Raw genomic sequence first — 16,651 nt, 5'->3', positions numbered from 1 at the left:
CCTTTTATACTCTCGGATTTCAACGTTCGCATCTTCTAGGCGCTTCCAGAATCTACTAGTCCAGCAGCTCTCAAACTTCTCAGCTGTAACTACAATTGTTTATAGTTTTTCTCATTGCATACTTTCAGGAGTATCTCAGATATATGCATGTGTTTGTGCATTGACTCTCCGCTGCTCGTATACGTACATGGTACATATGTGTAGACGCAATTATTGTTTCGTTTATGTAGATACATAATGATTGAATTATTGATGTGAATTCACGTCACTGCTTAGCATCGGCTTAGAGACGAAGAGACGATAGCATCGCTCAGTGCTGCTAACATTCGTTACACTCCCCTCCACTTAAATCTCCCGATCTAAACGTCGCTTGCATCTCCAAATGTACCACTCTTCTACTCCGTGCTTTCTCAATGCTGTGTATGCGGTAAATGGTATCATTGATCTTCTTCACAACCTTTTACGGGCCTTCCCAACTGCACTGAAATTTGGCTGGAACACCTTTCCGCCGGTGAGGGTTGTTTAACAGTACCAAATCTCCCGCCAAGAAACCTTCCGAATTAATGTTCTTGTCATGCCAGTGTTTCATCTTACTACTCATTACCCTGGGCCGTTCCTTCACACTCTGTTGTTTGGCCAATGAACTACTTCGTAGAGCTTGCGCTGGACAGATTTGCTTTGCACAATCAGTATCGTTCCGACGCTTCACAACAGTAGTTTGCCTTGGCTGGAAACCACCCTTGCATTCTTTCTGCGAAATCCTTTCCTTCGTTTTAGTACGTCCGTTAGGGCTTTTCGATGCCAGTGTTTCTCTCACAGGTACCTTCGGTTTTGATTTGTTTGGCCCATTTGTTCCATCAACCTTTACCTTTGAATTTCGTGGCTTTTGTCGAGTCTTCTCCACCAGAACACCATCTACATAATGAGGCGAGAATACTCCCCATCAGGGAGAGAAATTAAATGCTAACCAAACAGTTCCTGTTAAATACCCAGAAACCTGGGCATCCCAAAAGACATCTGATTGAGGAGCCAACACAGCCCAGGGGCATAAGGAGTCATCTCCGTAAGCATTATGAGGAAATACGGCACCTGAGAACACAGCCGTATGAAGTCAAAAAACATAAGCAGGTCCTCAGTGAACTCCACAAACAGGCGTCGGACCTCTATATCAGGAATTGTCCGGTGAATCCTGTACCCAAGGAACAATACCCCAAACTTGCAGAAGAGGAACGCACACTCCTTAGGGAAACGCGAGTCACTCTAGCTCAACTTCGTTCTGTATACTGTAGCAGGTTAAACTCTTACCTATCCAGAATCAACCCCGACATACAAAATGTATGCCCTGCTTGCAATGTGTATTGTATTTGTATTGTATTGTATTGTATTGTATTTTATTAAACATTTTCCAGATGCATACTTATTAACCTAAGATTACAATATTACATTAAATAATTTCAAATTACTATGCAGCATAGGAAAAGTATATGGCATTTTTTATATTAAAGTTTAACATAGTTCTAAATGCCAGTCCTAGCTTTGGTATATTGTTTTGTGTGGGGTGTACAAAAATAAAAATTTCATAAAGAGTTTAAGTTATACATTAAATTAAATCATCAAAGATATGAAAGAGAATCAATACTAAATATTTGCAGCTTCCTAAGGTATGTACGGTTTATAGGGTCATCCTCAGCATCGTTTCTAATTCAAAGTGATTATAACCAAAAAGATACAGCTTAACTTCTTTTTTAAATAAGTTGACATTTCTTATTACCTGTACAGTGGGAGGAAGGGAGTTGAAAAATTTGCACGACGTGTATGTGTAAAAACTTCTAAAGTGCGACGTCCTAGTATGCGGAATTTGTACCATCGGAAGTAGATTTCTTCGTAAGTTGTAGACTTCCGAAGGAAAGCTTTCCAGGTAGCCACACCGTATAAAGAATGTTTTTAAAACTTTGTAAAGATAGAGATGTCGACACGGAAATATATCTAGTTTCCTAAAATATAGCATAGAGTGAGACCTATAGTTTGCACTACAGATTCGCCTTATAACCCCCTTTTGAATTGTTACCACTGCTGACAGCTTATTAGCCGAAGCGCCGCCCCAGCATGTGATACCATATTGCAGTTTAGATTGAAATATTCCGTAGTAAACTGTTTTTAAAGTGGATATTGAACATAACTTTTTCAGACGATAAAAGTGACGAGTGGTATATAGAAAGTATTTTTTTAGAGCATTAATGTGCTCAGACCAACTCAAGCGGTTGTCTATTATAATTCCTAGGTACTTGAAATTCTCAACAACTTCAACCCTGAAGCAGCTCTCACTACAGTTTCTATTACAATCAAAAGATCTCATCGCGTCACTTTGAGTGCACGCTATATGGTGCATGTTAAAGCGAGAGCACACTGCGGAGTGAAATATGACATCATAACTTGGTTGTTCTTTGAGAACATGACTGAAATACATAAGTCTAGTTTTACTACTTACAATCAGTTTGTGTGAAGCGAACCAGGTTCGTAACAAATGTATATCATGGTTAATGTCACATATTAATTCAAAGTAATTCGGTGTACTGTACGCAATTGCAAGATCGTCTGCAAAGGCAGTGGCCTTGCCTCTCAATGGAAGCTTAAATATTGAATTAATATAGACCAAGAACAATATTGGACCAAGAACTGAGCCCTGGGGAACACCCAGATTAACAAGCTGTAAGCTACTGTAGCTACATTCTACTTTAACTTTTTGTGTTCTGCCCGATATATACGATTTAAGCCACTTATGCATAACACCGCGGAATCCTGCACTATATAGTTTATCCAATAGTACACCCCTATCGACCATATCAAAAGCTTTTGTTATGTCCACAAAGAGACCAGCACAACTTCTTTTTTCATCCAGAGCTTTGTAGACGTTGGTGCAAAAATCTAGCAAAGCGTCTTCTGTTGAAAGGTCAGAACGAAAACCAAACTGCATGGAGCTAAAAAAGCTCGCTTTATTTAGAAAATTAACAATTCTGGTTTTAACAGCCTTTTCAAAAACTTTAGATATGGCCGAGAGTAGTGAAATAGGTCTGTAATTATTAACATCTTTTTTATCCCCTTTTTTCAAGATCGGAATTACAATCGCACATTTCAAACCATCGGGAAAAATACCCTGAGTAATGCTGGTGTTGAATAAGTATATCAGTATATCAACCACATTAAAATATATCTTTTTTAAAATTAAATTGGAAATACCATCCTCACCGCATGAACTAGAGTTTTTTAAGGTTTTTATAATGCTTATAATTTCGAAACCTGTGATAGGGTCAAAAAAGAAGCTATTTCGAGCATATTGGCCCGATGGTAAATGGGTCGCAAACCGACAATTGCAGTTAGTTAATACTGTGTTCCCAACCGTTGTAAAGTGCGTGTTAAGTTTATTAGCTACTTCCACAGCATCCGTAATCGACTGACTTCCAGCTTGTAATGCTATTCGCTCATTATCTTTTTCACCGTTTCGATTAAGAAGATTATTGACAACTTCCCATTCTTTCCTAATATTACCAAGTGCTGAATTAAACTTGTTTCGAAAGAAGTTTTCCCGCGTCAGTCGTATGGCCTTATTGGTGCTATTACTTATTTTGTTGTATCTAGTGCGGAGCCTTCTATTACTAGGATACTTAGCACATTTTTTTCTTAGTTGGTTTTTGAGCTTTATTTTCTGTAGGAGATCCCGAGTAATCCAAGGCTTAAGTCTCACATTTCTTTTACGATTATTTACAGTATACGAAGAGTTGAGAATGTGCGCGTTTAAGGTATCTAAAAATATGTAAAAAGCTACTGATATGTCATTTTCAGCGAGGACATTCGACCAACTTTCGAAACATAGCTTATGGTTCAGCATAGGGAAATTAACTTTGGTATATGATTTCTGAACGCGATTTGCTTTTGGTTTGTCGAAAACAATTCCAAATATTTGCAAACCCGTCATCGTGTGATCAGTTATTTGCAAGTCAATGTTAAAACTATTACAATATCTATATGGTACGGCATTAAAGCGGCAAAAAATATGATCAATACACGTACCCGAACTTAAGCGCGTCGGCTCATTAATATAGGAAGTATAACCATTTCCAGCCATCAAGGCCAAATAATCGTCAGTTGTATTACAGTGATGCAAAAGGTCTAAATTAAAATCACCCAGTATGAAAAAGTTTGTAGTTTCTTCACACAGCACGAAACTGGAGTATTCTTGAATAAATACAGAAATAGGAACAGATTGTAGTCTGTATACCCCTAGGAAAACAAATTGTTCGCCTTTTATATTAAGAGAAAGTTGTAGCATATCAGCACTATAAAGATTTTTACTTACTGAGGTACACTCATAAGTATCGCGCACAAAGGCTCCAACACCTCCCGCACTGTATCTATCATTCGCATTGGCATAAAAATTGAAATGAGGTATGCTGTAGTCACTTACTTCATAAGAATATATCCAAATTTCCGTTAAAAATATAATATCTGGTAGGCAACCTAATGCATCGATATGACTTAAAAATAAATCAAAATTCTGCCTAAGGCTACGTATATTCTGATGCACAACTTTTATATCGTTAGAACCTACTGAGGGCGCTTTATGAAAAAAATTTTTGCTAGCGATGATTGGGTTATCATCAATCAGAACGTCAACAAACATCGAAGAAAAATAAATGAAAAAAGAACAAAGAGTATAGCTACAGAGTAGCTAATCAACAATAAATTTTATGTCTTCAAAAGTTCTGATGTTGATAACCCTCTCATTTTCTGCTCTTTTTAATAGGAAGCTCGATTTCCCTAACCATAAATATTTGTAGTGTTTCTCTTTCTTTAATTTATATGCTGCCGTAAACAAAGCTCGATTAAAACCCGTGAGTGCATCATTAATATATATTTTGCTATTGCTAGTTCCATCAAACATTCGCGCTGTCAGCTTACGTGCTTTTGTTTTTCTCGCTGCCATAACTCTCTTCTTGGTATCAGTTGAGGAGAAATGCACGCGTATAACACTGCGGGTGAGCGAAGCGTCATTTTTTTGCTTTATGCTTCTTACTACGCATTTTTCAATCTCAGATGGTGTTACTGAGATTCCCAAAGTGTCCACGATTTTCTGCATACATTCTTCCGCATTGTTGCTGTGTTCTTGTGGAATGCCAGCAATTTCAATCACGTTGTTAAGGTCTCTCTGGTCTCTCCAGTTAAGCTTGGTCTCTAACGTAGTCACCTTTTCTTTTAATGCTTTGTTTTCATCAGCAAGCATACTCAGTGTGCTAAGCATTTCAGAGTTAACACTTCTGAGGGCAACTATCTCTTCATATAGCAGCTGAAGAGTTATTGGCTTTTTGCTGCTATTCGGTAATCCGCAAGGTTGTTGACTCGTAGATGCCTGAATTTGACTTTTTATTTGATTGTTACCTTTATTTTTCATGCTAATCGTATTGGCATGTGTGTTACACTGAGCTGCACGTTGTTTTTGTTCCTCTGCACCTGCTGTAGCCGAATTAGTGTACAGTGCAGTGGGAGTTGTGGAGGCGACAGGTGGATCAGAAACAGCTTGCATTGGTGCCAGGGACTGCGTCTGCATCGATTTGCGACGGAGGATGGAACATCCCTCACATCTATAGTTAAGATTATTGGCTTTCATATATTCCACATCAGCCTTGTCCATCTTGGCGCACAAACAATGAAATATGCACTTACAGTCTGCACAGGTGACTTTGGCAGGATCTGCGCGGTCAATTTTTTGCTTGCAAACTTGACAGTTCATAATTATTTATGTAAATTATTTAGTGTAAAAGAAAAAACTAAATCAGTTTAGTGAAACGAAATAATCAAATGCGCGCACCCCACACACACCAAAAAACACGTCCACTCGTGACGACGATTATTCCACAATACACCAACCATCATTGTAATGTGGAACCCACGCCTCTAACACCCCGCTCATTATGGTCTACCCTTGTTAAATCAGCACGTTTCCTTAGACACCCGTTAGAGGGTATTGATGACAATTGGTGATCGGTCGGACCTATTGGATGGGGCGAAGCACTACTACAACAACAATAACGGGAGCTTGGCGGATCAACCTCGCATCTCCAGTGTCAATTTGATGGTTCACAACATTGGTGCGGCCTGGTTTGGAACCATCCTGGTGAAATATGTTCGCGTATTTTAGGAGCAGTTGTTTTGCCTCTGATAGTCTTCTCTAGCCCCTCCGTCCATACCGTGGTGTCATTTGAAAGATCAATCTTGCCATTTGAAACGTTTTCCTGGAGCTTACTTACTTAATTGGCGCTTAACCCTCTAAATGGTTATGGGGCGCCAATCGGTCACACCAAGGGAGTTGAAATCGTTTTCCACCTGGTCCTTCCAACGGAGTGGGGGCCGCCCTCTACCTCTGCTTCCATAGGCGGATTCCAATAAAAACAGCATCATATTTCAATCGCATAACATCGCCTAGCCAGAGCAGCCGCTGCGTTTTAATTCGCTGGACTATTTTGATGTCTGCGTATAGCTCGTACAGCTCATCATTAAATCTTCTTCGGTACTCGCCATCGCCAACGCTTAGAGGTCCATAAATCTTTCGAAGAACTTTTCTCTCGAACACTCCCAACGCCGCTTCATCTGCTTTGTCATGGTCCATGCTTCTGCCCCATATATCCGGACGGGTACGATAAGTGACTTGTAGAGTATGATTTTCGTTCGCCGAGAGAGGACTTTACTTTTCAGTTGCCTACCTAGTCCAAAGTAGCATTTATTGGCAAGATTGATTCTTCGCTGGATTTCAGTGCTGATGTTGATGCTGAATCGCAAATAAACGAGGTCTTTTACTATTTCGAAATTATGGCTGCCAACAGTAGCGTGGTTGCCAAGGCGCGTATGCGCTGACTCTTTGCTCGATGACAGCAGGTACTTCGTTTTGTCCTCATTCACCATCAAACCCATTTTACCGCTTCTTTTTCCAGTTAGGAGTAAACAGAACTAACACCGCGGGTGTTTAGGCCGATGATATCAATGTCATCAGCATATGCCAGTAATTGCACGCTTTTATAGAATATTGTTCCAGTGCAGTTAAGTTCTGCAGCTAGTATAATTTTCTCCAGCATCAAATTAAAGAAATCGCACGATAGGGGGTCACCCTGTCTGAAACCTCGTTTAGTTTCGAACGGCTCGGAGAGGTCAGTCCCAATTCTGACTGAGCTGATGGTGTTGCTCAACGTAATTTTGCACAGCCCTATAAGTTTTGCGGGGAAACCAAATTCAGACATTGCGGCATATAGGCAGCTCCTTTTCATGCTGTCGAAGGCGGCTTTAAAGTCGACGAAGAGGTGATGTGTGTCGATTCTCTTTTCACGGGTTTTTTCCAAGATTTGGCGCCTTGTAAAAATCTGTTCGATGGTAGATTTACCAGGTCTGAAGCCGCACTGATAAGGTCCAATCAGCCGGTTCACGGTGGGCTTCAATCTTTCGCACAATACACTTGAAAGGACCTTATATGCGATATTAAGAAGGCTGATTCCACGATATTTGGTGCATTTTGCAGTATCCCCCTTCTTGTGGAATGGGCAAAGAACACTTAGATTCCAATCGCCGGGCATGCACTGGTCCGCCCAAATTTTGCCAAGAAGCTGCTGCATGCGCCCTACCAACTCCTCGCCGCCGTACTAGAATAGCTCCGCAGGCAATCCATCAGCGCCCACGGCGTTGTTGTTTTTCAATCTGGTTATTGCTATTCTAACTTCGTCATAATCGGGCGGGGGGACATATATTCCATCATCATCGATTGCGGGATCGGGTTCGTCTGCGCGGTGAATCGCTGCCTCCATTTAGCAGAGCAGAGAAGTAATCCCTCCATAATCTAAGCACTCTCTGGACATCAGTTACAAGGTCGCCGTTTTCGTTCCTACAGGAGTTTTCCTGGAGCTGTTCACAGTTAATAACTACTTCAGCTTCTTGGCATCTTCCCAATATGGCTCCTTTGGTAAGTTTGAATGGTGATTTGAACTCATTGAGTATTCATACCGGAATACGTCCGTCTTGTTTTTTAATAACCAGGGTTTTTCCTACAAGTATTTTCGTTGTTGATTTGTTTGCTGCCTCGACAACCCACAATTTGTCCCACAATCTCCGTCAACCTCTGCCCATGTGGAAAGTGCCTTCCAACGATTAGCTCTTTGTTGGATCGGGTGCTTCGAGATATTCATACCTGGGCATCTAATATCGGGTTGAAAGTCAACGCGGAGAAGACGGATATGGTCTTGTTTACAAAGAGGTACAAGGCCCCAAATTGGCGTAAGTTAGGAGGGTTAACCCTGCAGGAGAAATCGTATACAAAATATCTAGGAATCATCCTAGGCAGTAAGCTGTCATGGAAGCTCAACGTGGAGGAGATTGTGAAGAAGGCCTCAACGGCACTTTATGCATGTAAAAGAATGCTGGGGTGTACGTGGGGCTTATCGCCTTCTCTTTCTCATTGGGTTTTTACAGCGATTGTAAGCCCTATTCTATACTATAGAGTTCTTGCTTGGTGGAAAGCCACACAAAAAACAACATACCTCAAAAAATTAGAGGGGGTATGCAGACTATCGATGCTTAGCATTACGGGAGCACTGAAAACAACCCCGACAGCTGCACTGTATGCCATTCTGCACATTCCACCTGTAGACCTAGTAGCACAGAACATAGCATTAACAACTGCAACCAGGCTCGGTGCCTCGGGGCAGCTTGAGTCAACCATACGGCCATAGTAGTATAGCGTCATCAATCACAAGACGAACAGACTACCTGATTGCCTATCTGCGCTTCGAGGGAAATCTTAAGGCCACAATAGAGGTGGACGGTTGGCGCAAGGGTGCGCAAATGGCGGACGAGGCGATACATGTGTACACAGATGGTTCCGAAGTAATGGAAGGAGTAGGGTCTGCGGAATACTGTGATGATCCGGAAATAAGCAGATCCTACATGCTTCTCCCTGTCCCGATTCTCTCCAGAGACTGCTTACACTCTAACACGCATTTAAATGCTGTGCTGTGATTATTGCCTTAATTGCTGCTTGACTGTCAATATAAAAGTTAACACGGTTGCAGCTTAAGCTATTCTCTTCCAGGATTTCTACTGCTTTGGTTACGGCTAATATGTTTAAAAAAAGGTTATACACTTACGTCAAATCTATGAGGATAAAATAAATACTAAGATCTGAGCTGGTTTGTGATACGTATTCCTAATTTATATATCTAATTCTAAAAAATACAAATTTCCTCGTTTATATTGTAACGAATCTACTTGCAAATCCTCTTATTTGCAATCCTCTGCTAAGTTCGAACCACTAAACTGTTGAATAAATAACTCCAATTTGTAATAATGCAAAATGGCCTTTATTAAAGTACTTCACAATAACACTCAAACTGTGCAACGAATAGCTTGCTTAATAACCAAACTGATTTATAACTTAAATGAAACTCTACTATTCAAAATAATACTGCTCTTACTCGCTAGACAGCGTCTTAGTCGAAACTGCTTGACAACTCAAATCAAACTGAATTCCAGCGCCTCTACAATTGTCGCCTTTTATACTCTTTGATCTCAACCTTCGCATCTTCTATGCGCTTCCAGAATCTACTAGTCCAGCAGCTCTCAAACTTCTCAGCTGTAACTACAATTGCACAATACGTATACGTACATGGTACATATGTGTAGACGCAATTATTGTTTCGTTCATGTAGATACATAATGATTGATCTATGGATGTGAATTCACGTCACTGCTTAGCATCGGCTTAGAGACGATAGCATCGCTCAGTGCTGCTAACATTCGTTACAATATATATATATACTAGGGCGGGTCGATTTAAAAATCGCTAATTGCTCTGTGAAAATCATATTCTAGGGATCAAAATAAGAAACTTTGCCGAAGGAACCATACCTCCAAAACGAATTGTGAAGTTCCCCCCCCCCCCCCCCCCCCCCCCCCTTTTGGGTCGTAGGGGCAAATTTTGAAAAATGCCACTTTGAAATGCTTATGTTTTTTCTTTTTGGAGTTTATTTTTCTCTTTAGAAATTTATTTAGTCAGAACATATGTAAATGAAAAAATTAATTTAACTTAGTAATAGAAAAGAAATTAAAAAAAAATTATTAGAAATTTGCGTTTTTACAACCCCCTTTTAAAACCAAGGCATCACTGTGATGCATTTGCATGTCGTAAACATAGTTGTGTGGGTTTTTTATTCAACCGTTTTAAAAAAATGAAGGTATCACTGTGACACAATTGCAGATCGTAAAATTGCTTGTGTTGTTTTTTTTAAGCCACCACAAGACTCAGCAGGTAGAATTAAAATTGCCCCTACCCAAAAGTTCGACCCAAAGGGGGGGGCATCAGAATTCGTTTTAGAGGTATGGTTTCTTCGGCAAAGTTTCTTACTTTGATCCCTAGAATACGATTTTCACAGAGCAATTAGCGATTTTTAAATCGAACCGCCCTAGTATATATATATATAAACGAGGAAATTTGTAATTTTAGAATTAGATATATAAATTAGGAATACGTATCACAAACCAGCTCAGATCTTATTTATTTTATCCTCATAGATTTGACGTAAGTGTATAACCTTTTTTTAAACATAAGTATTAGCCGTAACCAAAGCAGTAGAAATCTTGGAAGAGAATAGCTTAAGCTGCAACCGTGTTAACTTTTATATTGCAGTCAAGCAGCAATTAAGGCAATAATCTCGCATAGCACAGCATTTAAATGCGTGTTAGAGTGTAAGCAGTCTCTGGAGAGAATCGGGACAGGGGGAAGCATATATCTATATTGGGTCCCAGGGCATATGGGAATAGATGGGAATGAAAAAGCGGATGAACTAGCTAAAAATGGTGCATCCATTGAAGCTTGCTCCGTAGTCGTCCTAATTAGACTAGGCGAGATTAAGCGAAGGCGAGGCCTTTCCACTTCCACGCGATGAGCTTGGTATGCGGGCTTACTCAAAAGTGACGCTGTTTCCTGATTCAGTGCATGGGATACAGTTTCAGCAAATGTTGGCTTTGGGTTTGCGTATGAAGCTCGCTTCGTTTCCACGTCCCGTATGCCGTTTATAAAGCTCTGGATTTTTACCCTACCTGTGTATTCCACGGGTGCGTACGCATTTGCTAGATGGCCAGGCTTTCGACATCCGACGAAAACTCCTGCAAAGTCTCATTCGCTTTTTGGTATCGGTTTTGCAACTCAATTTGATATATCTGTTTTCTATGCTCGCTTCCGTAACGTCTCTCGACAGCGGTCATCAATGCTTCATAACTGTTCCGCTGAAACTGCTGAAACAGCTGGGCGATTTTGTTGCAGCTCCTGTATACGACCTCTTAAAGCATCTACCTAGGCCTCGATTTTTCCTGTTGACCACTGAAACCTTCATGAAAGTGGGTTAGTTTCTCTTCCATGTGCGCTTCCAGCTTAGATGATATACGGACTTCCTGCTCTTCAAGTTGTGTAGAGATCTGAGATGATATCTCCGCTGAAATTTGTGCCAACATTTCGGATATACGTGCCTCCTGTGCTTCAATACTGGATGTTATTTGTGACGACATTTCTGAAAAACGTGCTTCTTGTCGTGTTTCCGGTGATTCCAGTTGGGCTGCCATATGTGTCTTCTGTTCTTCCAGTTGTGATGCCATATACATATGTCTTCTGTTATACCAGTTGTTATGCCATGTGTGTCTTCTGTTCTTCCAGTTGAAAAGACACTGTGGACGTTTGTGCAGATATTGTAGCCAACATCATACTCAAGTCTGTGTTCGCCGTCTGCGGTGTTCCGTTTTTCTCCTCCATTTTTGTTGTTTCATCGCCATCAAGATGAAAGACATACTCTTCCACGTCAATTCCTTCCGATTCCGTTGCCCCTCGTAGTCGTTTTTGCAGTTCCGATTTTTTGTCGTTTGTATTCAACCTACGGTTCTCCAACTCCTTTTTGAGCTGCTGGATCTTCAAATCACTTAACTTGGCCATGTCCTTGTTGTCCTCTGGAATTTATTCAACAATTCCTCTTCTCACACTAATTGTAACGAGGTCTGGGGATTTCTGATATTTATGCACCTTTTGCTAACGTTCGAATCGCTAAACTGTTGAATAAATCACTCCATTATTCAGTATTGCAAACTGGGCTTTATTTAGATTACTGATTAGTTATTACTCAGCTTGCGCTGCTTTTATACTCTCTGTTGCCTCATCCGCATATTTCTCCAAAGATCTAGACGTTTCACCATCTAGAACTGTTGTATCTCCTGCTTGGTAATTTAGTTAAATGCGTGTGTATGTGTGAGTAAGAACTTCGGCTGATGACTGTGTTTGAGATATTTCTTCACTTCGAGGTGCTGGTTATGTGTGTGCATGTACTTCTCATCGCCTTCCATGTATGTGTGTAAATGATGGTTGATGTGTTCATGTACACAAGCGTGGCTTGCTTTGATGTTTTTGTGTTGTAATTATTTACTAACATCATAGTGATGCTAATATTTGCCACAATATGATAAATTGCGTAATAAACTGCCCAAATGGTATAAATTGCCAATTTGGTATGTGTTTGTACATATTATAATCTAACTAACGGCAGTGAAAAATTATTTCAATACTGCAGTGGAGTTTTTAATTTTTACTTCAATAAAATTTTGCACCTCGAAGATTTTGTGCCATATATATGTATATAACTGTGAACATCAAAAATTGATATATGTAAATGTGAATAAACAGCCATATATATATAGACATATTTAGGCAATTCGCAAGGTCTCCTATTCGCCGTATGTGCCAGTTATGCTTCAATCAAATTTATGTATTGGAAGTTTCCGTAACAACTCAAATCTTAAAATTTTACATGAATACGATATTCTTGCGTATTGCCCAATTATGTGCCCCTATGGCATTAAAGCAAGCGCAATTAAAAAGATATAAACCGATAAAATAGGAATTGCTCTTTCTATTAGGCCGCTTTCCTTGAAAAGCTCAGCCATGAAATACTTTTCTAATTGATCAATTATTCTCATTCTTTTAGGTTGCGCCACTGTTACATAACGAAGATCAAATATATAGCAACATTGACTACGAAGTTGAGGAATACAAGTATGCGTTAAAATAATATGTTTAAACGTTTAGACTATGTACACTATAGACTATCAGCAGGCTATATTAGGTTCTGTTCGACCTGTAGTGTCCAATTATATTACAGAGCATCACGTTCTTCGGCGAAATTTTGGTCAACAGTGACAAAGTCACATGATTAACATCTTCACTGCACACTTGAAGCGCCGCCAGACGTTTTTTGCTCTCTGATTAACAAAATGTACCGAAAAAGGTAGTGGTAGAGTGTACTGATTATGCATACCCGCGTGGGGACGTGGGCCAGTTTTTAGGCAATGAAAGTCAAAGCTCACAAAAACCAGCTTTTCGTAAATATTACGCTTTCAAAGGTTTTTCCACTTTTTGGTGTAATGACACAGAAACGGTTTACCCCATGAAGGAACACAAAATGTGTAGGGAATTTCACTGGCTATAACTTTGCAATGAGCGAAAACAACTAGTTTCGGGTGAATTGTTAGATTATCCTGTAAAAAAAAACCAATAACTTTCTACTTCGTATTGTTAAACCATGTGTAGCCATGTGAAGTAGTCGTCCTGTATTTATTAGAAATATTTGGCACAGAAAATAAGGCAAAAACGAGCCGTAAAAGTTGAAAGTTATTGGTTTTACTTTTTCACAGGATAATCTAACAATTCACCAGAAGAAATCGTTTTGAACTTCAAATTAAACTTAACAAAAATATAGGCAATTCACAAGGTCGTCCTTTCGCCGTATGTGCTATGCTTTAATCAAATTTTATATTGGAATCCATGGAAACAATTCAAATTTTAAAATTTCTCATTAATGCGACACTCTTGGTCGCTGTTTACACACAACAAGTTTTGTTGTTGATTATCGTCAACTTCTGTTTTAATGTTTCGCACTACATTTTAATTTATTCTATTTTGTAAAAAGAAGAAAGTCAGTACAAAGCGAGTTGGCGAGCACAAGCGACTCGGTGCCCGCCCGCTTATTATTATTTTTATTGGCCCGCTTTTAAAATTTTGTCCCTATACGAGTCGCCTTGTGATATATAGCGAGCTAACTAGTTCGTATTTGGAAAAAAATTAAGGAGCCCGGGTCTTAAGATGTTATACCACATACATACATATACTCAGAAAAAAACTTCCCCCGATTGAAGAAAAATGGGAATGAAATGGCACTTAAGAAATTTTATCCTCATTCGCATGGTCAAAATTTCTTCAAAATGAAGAAAAATTCCTCTTTTGCAGAAATGTTGGCCATGCGAATGAGGATAAAATTTCTTAAGTGCCATTTCATTCCCATTTTTCTTCAATCGGGAGAAGTTTTTTTCTGAGTGTATGTACTAACACTGCTGTTTGCAACACATTTTGATAATCGGAAAATATGAAATGTCTGACGGCCTTGAGATATTACTCTACGGACGAGATAAACTGTTGCAATATTGCTGTAGCTATTAGCAGCTCGAACATACCCACTTATTCACCGTGATCGAAACGGGTGGATTTGCAGTCCAATACCATTCAAACCGAAACAATTAGCTGGCTGCTTCATAAGTAAGGCCCAACGACATACCAATAAACACTGTCGTTATTTATTATTAAACTTATTTCTAAATGTTTTGCAAATACAAAAATACTACTTCACAAAACTCATTTCAGAAATGTCGAGGAGAGCAATTACGTGGTATTTAAATTTAGTTGCAGCTTTTTCGACTGAATGTGGAAAGTTACGTCAAAAGCTATAGCTAACTTTTAGTATCGACTTTGAGTACGTCCCTTGGGTTTGGTTGTGTATGCTTTTACATGATTGAAAGTTTTAGTTTAAATCTTAAAATTTTTGGTCTACATATATGACCGAATTTTTTTGGTTTTAAATGCAGTTTAAACCGAAATAAGCTCATATGACTGGATTTGAATTGAAACATTTTTGTTTAAATTTTTGTCCTAAAATTTTCCATTTTTCAAACTTCTGAACTAAAATTTAAACCTAAATATATTAAAATTGGGTTTAGGGAACTCAAATTTTTGACCGTGTAGTGACCCTGCAGCGAATCGCATATGTTCCGAACTAGCGCCGAACTATAACATCATGAGCCGGTCTTAGTTCTAATTTTGTCACCTCGCAGTGCGTTCAACTTACACTTTTGATATTGGGCGCTTTCAGTGGACACTAATTTTATTGATACGTTCCAAACATGTTGAACCCCAGCTGAATGACAAAAATTGCGCTTTATGAACTATTCGTTGAGCAGATGCCAAGTATCACATCGACAAAAATAAACAAATAAAAGCCAACACACACTGGGGCCAAGCGTGCTCATATTGGATTTTTAAAAAATGAAGTTTTTCAAAAAATAAAAACTCAACATTTATGTTCCTTATAAAATTCTGCACTCCCCATCCCAAAAAAAGTTGTTTTTTCAACCGCAGAAATTTTAATGTGCAACTGATATTAATGGTGTAAAAAAAGTATATTAAATTTCATTATTCTGCTTCTTCCATTGTAGCATTTAGTAAAGTTTATGTAATAATTAATTTATAGAATAAAACTAAACATACCGCAATTTTTTTAGTAATTTTTTTTTTCAAATTCGCGCAAAAATCAATTCTAAAAATGCAGCGGTAAATATTGTCTTTCCTTCTTTGAATCTAAATTCAGAAATAAAAGCAAAGTGTGCATTTTTACAAAAAATTTTGTTCAAAAATTTCATTTCGATTTCAGTTAAAAACAAAAACATATCTATGTCATTGAATTTAATACTGTTTTATTTAAATTTAAATTATACAGTATTTAATGGTTGGTAACTTTATAAACAGTGGTTTATATTGTTTTTAAAGACTGTGTTTTATATTTTTGTATGTAGATCGTACTGTAATATATATAGCTGCTGTCAAAATCTTAGTAGTGGACATAATTAAACTATAATGGTGGTTTTATATTTTTGTTTACATTGGATGCTGCGTGATTTTTAAATTAATATTTAGCTGCATGACTACGGTGACGTATAAGTTCATATTAAAAAAACAGAACTTTTTTTATAACACATAGTTTATTTAAAAAATAAATAACATTTCATTCGAGTTTATTTAAATCAACAATTACATAACTAAAGTGCATAAAATGCAAATCACTTGTATTTTTCTGAAGCATAAACAAATAAAAAGAAAAAAATCATTCATTTGGTTTTTTTCATCAGTCCATATATTGTTTAGTATAGAAAATATTCTTTCAGTGGGAGCATTTGACCCCGGTAAACACAAGTTAAATTCAACTATTTTCAAAATATTTTTAAAAGGTATATAATTTTTCATAAAATGTTGAAATATTTCAACCCAGTTACTGTCATCTAACTTTCCTCCGTCCGTCCATTCTTTTAGTTTACTTTGAGTGACATAAGTTTTGACGCAAGTAAACTCATGACTCGCTGTCATTAATTTTAATTTGACTTCTCATTTCCATAATAAAACTCAAATTTCTTTCAACATGGCATTTTACGCATAAGTGCCCATTCCATCACTTCAACCTCCTTAAATGCATTATCCCAC

At 38.4% G+C, this 16,651-nt stretch overlaps 1 protein-coding gene across 2 annotated transcripts in view; it reads left to right on the top strand.

Annotated features, from left to right (window-relative positions):
- The window catches only part of Cndp2 (Cytosolic non-specific dipeptidase 2), a 229,615-nt gene that overhangs the window by 198,506 nt on the left and 14,458 nt on the right, over positions 1 to 16,651 (top strand). For both annotated transcript variants that reach the window (XM_067773213.1, XM_067773212.1), the window contains exon 4: positions 13,056 to 13,123. In XM_067773213.1, coding sequence (XP_067629314.1) covers positions 13,056 to 13,123 — 68 coding nt within the window. The remainder of the gene's footprint in view (positions 1 to 13,055; positions 13,124 to 16,651) is intronic.

This window comes from Eurosta solidaginis, chromosome 3, assembly GCF_040869045.1.
Source record: "Eurosta solidaginis isolate ZX-2024a chromosome 3, ASM4086904v1, whole genome shotgun sequence".
In the NCBI taxonomy this organism is placed as follows: Eukaryota; Metazoa; Arthropoda; class Insecta; order Diptera; family Tephritidae; genus Eurosta; species Eurosta solidaginis.
The sequence above is the reverse complement of the archived record's forward strand: the minus strand, read 5'-3'. Positions and strand labels throughout refer to the sequence as shown.